Source organism: Acanthamoeba castellanii, assembly GCF_000313135.1.
Source record: "Acanthamoeba castellanii str. Neff unplaced genomic scaffold scf7180000084559, whole genome shotgun sequence".
Lineage (NCBI taxonomy): Eukaryota > Discosea > Longamoebia > Acanthamoebidae > Acanthamoeba > Acanthamoeba castellanii.
Genome location: NW_004457291.1, coordinates 65,675 through 68,161, shown reverse-complemented (window position 1 = coordinate 68,161; position 2,487 = coordinate 65,675). Strand labels below are relative to the sequence as shown.

The following is a 2,487-nucleotide window of genomic DNA, read 5'->3' as shown; positions in this document are numbered from 1 at the left end:
TACAACATTGCATTCACCTCCATGAGGTCCAGACCAATCATCTGTTCAATCACACTCTTGTGATGCTGGAAATCTGACAGTGATGCCAGCAGGGAATCAAATTCAGGTTGGTCAGTGGTGGTGCTGAGCAACAGCCAAGTCCAACATGCAATCTGAGAAGAAGCGCCCCCTCATCACTGCTGAGACCAAGGCCAAGCGGGTCGTGGACGCCTATGGAAAGCGAGACATCGCCTACACTTGACGCATTTACACTTCCCTCGTCAACGCACTGTTCAACACCCCGCAGAAGGATGCCAGAGGTACAGTGACACACCTCTGCCAAGCACCACCCAACATCTACGAATGGCAGGGAGAGCTCAAAAGCTACAGCGGTGAGGAAGGCAGCGTCCAGGCCTTCATTGATGGACTGTCTGCTGATGACCGCTTCACGGTCATGTCATCCATGTTCAACCCCCACCCAAACCCTGTGGAGATGCTGGCGACCAGGCGTTTGCACTTTAGCGCCTTCATGTTCGCGCCCCGCCACATGCAGATGGTGCTCATTGATTGCAAGAATGATGAGTGCCTGTACAGCATAAGGCATGGTCCTGAGTGGGAGCTGGAATATGATCCTGCTGGCATTTTGTTGTCATTGCTGATTGCATGAATCCATGAGGAGGTGAATCTGAGACACTGCAACAATCTGTGCCTCATTGCCATTGAGCATGGGGATGGAGCTTCTGAGCCTCCAGCTGCATGAAATGGTGGAGTTAGTATGTGTTTGGAAATTTGTAATTTTCTGTCACATACACATACACAACAAAATGTACCATTGAGCTGATGAGCTTCTTCCAGTTGATGGCTCACTCACCTCATGTAGTGGTCCAGAACTTGTCAGTGCACAGGGTGTCACAGTGCTGGAAGAAGTCCTCCCACTCATCCTTGTATCTAATAATGCATGAAAAGCATACCTCCTTCAGGAGCTTCAACAGCTCCTCATCAGTGGCCATGGTGGTTGGCAGGGTTACTTGCTCCCCTCTGGTAGGTGTTGTTTGGGCTGTCACATCAACCTGAAGAAAGTACAGGATTGGTGAGATTTATTAAGGACTACATTTCATTCAAAATCAAACTTTCTGGTGCTGAGAGCAAATCTTGTGACATCTCCATGATGGTGCTGGCTCCAGTGGTGCTATTTTTCTCAGCTTCTTCTTGCTCTTGAGTCTCAGGTACAGTCTGCTGAGAGTCAAGAATGATCTTCAATGATGAGAATATATCAGTTGTTCTATTGTTTATGTGTACATGATAGATTACATAAAATGGTGGTTATAATTGATTATAAGAGTCAATATTCTTGAATAGAATGGAAATATGCAGTATAATGAAACAACTGGTATTATGATGGGACAACACCACAAAATGAAAGGATAACATAAATTAGTTTTATTGTAAATTTAAAATGATATTTCATCACATACACATACACAATGAAATTGTAATAAGAGTTCATCACATACACATACACAATGGGATGGTGCATACCAATTCAGTCAGTTTTGTCTTGTTCTTCTCCACCTCTGCCACACTTGCAAAGTAATTCTGAAGCAGAAGACACATGAATCCAGTAAATCATTATCACATTACTTTCATTAAACCAACTGCACTATCAACATACCATGCACATATTTTGAAGATCTTGAGGTCACTCTCCTTCCACTTCTTCCACTCCAGTTGCTTGACCATCCACTTGGCAAGCTTGGCTGCATCATGGCCATGTTCAGCCTTAAAAGGACACTCAACCAATGAGCTTTTTTTCTGAAGATGAAGATGATGAAGACAAAGGTCGTGTCTTGCATTTATTGAGGAGGCAGAGGTTGGTGGCTGAAGTTGGTGTGATTACTTGGCGGTGTTGCTGGCCTGGAAGACCTCTGTTATCGACTGCTTGAGGCACTGGAAGTTGTAGTTGAGCAGACCTGCAGTGCACACCGATAAACGCTAAGCTCACCATCATTATCTCTCTCAAGTCTTGTCGTGCAATGACATACCGTGCTTATCGAAGTTCTCCTTCCGCCAGGAGGCACACAAGGGCAAGATACCTGATTATCGTGTCGTGTCGTGTCGTGTCGTGTCGTGTGTAATGTGTGGTGTCAGACTCGTGGTGTGAAGAGTGAGCTTTGTGGGGGAAGGGAGTGGCACGCACTTGTTGACTTCGCGGAGGTAGAGGACCATGCCGTTGCTGAGCTTGATGAGGGACTGGGACTTGTCGTCGTAGGCCAGGCCGTCCGAGTCCTCCTTCATGCCGTAGATGCACGAGACGTCGATCACGACGTCGATCATATCCGAGCACAGCTCGTACGTCTGCATGTCCACCGGCGAGCTGTCCGTCGCCACGTAGATCTTGCTCACCACGTCGATCAGGAACGACTTCTCCAATCGGCAGTTCTGTGCAAAGCGTGAGAGAGAGTGTGTGAGTTCACACCGAACAGGCGCGACCGCACACACCGCACACGC

General features: G+C 47.2%; 3 protein-coding genes across 3 annotated transcripts in view; all 3 read right to left on the bottom strand.

The window, feature by feature from the left end:
* The window catches only part of ACA1_033660 (5'-nucleotidase, C-terminal domain containing protein), a gene marked incomplete at both ends in the record, with an annotated part of 1,588 nt that extends 1,565 nt beyond the window's left edge, over positions 1–23 (bottom strand). Inside the window, one exon of the mRNA XM_004334183.1 lies at positions 7–23. Within this exon, the coding sequence (XP_004334231.1) occupies positions 7–23 (17 nt within the window). The remainder of the gene's footprint in view (positions 1–6) is intronic.
* Positions 24–1,086: 1,063 nt separating this feature from the next.
* ACA1_033650 (uncharacterized protein) lies at positions 1,087–1,593 on the bottom strand (the record flags this gene model as incomplete). Its single annotated transcript, XM_004334182.1, has 2 exons — positions 1,087–1,215; positions 1,519–1,593. The coding sequence occupies 2 exons, from the start codon at positions 1,591–1,593 to the stop codon at positions 1,087–1,089; spliced, it is 204 nt and encodes a 67-aa protein (XP_004334230.1).
* A 279-nt stretch (positions 1,594–1,872) lies between these two features.
* ACA1_033640 (Ser/Thr phosphatase family protein) overlaps positions 1,873–2,487 on the bottom strand; it is a gene marked incomplete at both ends in the record, with an annotated part of 2,253 nt that continues 1,638 nt past the window's right edge. The window contains 3 exons of the mRNA XM_004334181.1: positions 1,873–1,949; positions 2,022–2,040; positions 2,173–2,418. Coding sequence (XP_004334229.1) covers positions 1,873–1,949; positions 2,022–2,040; positions 2,173–2,418 — 342 coding nt within the window. The remainder of the gene's footprint in view (positions 1,950–2,021; positions 2,041–2,172; positions 2,419–2,487) is intronic.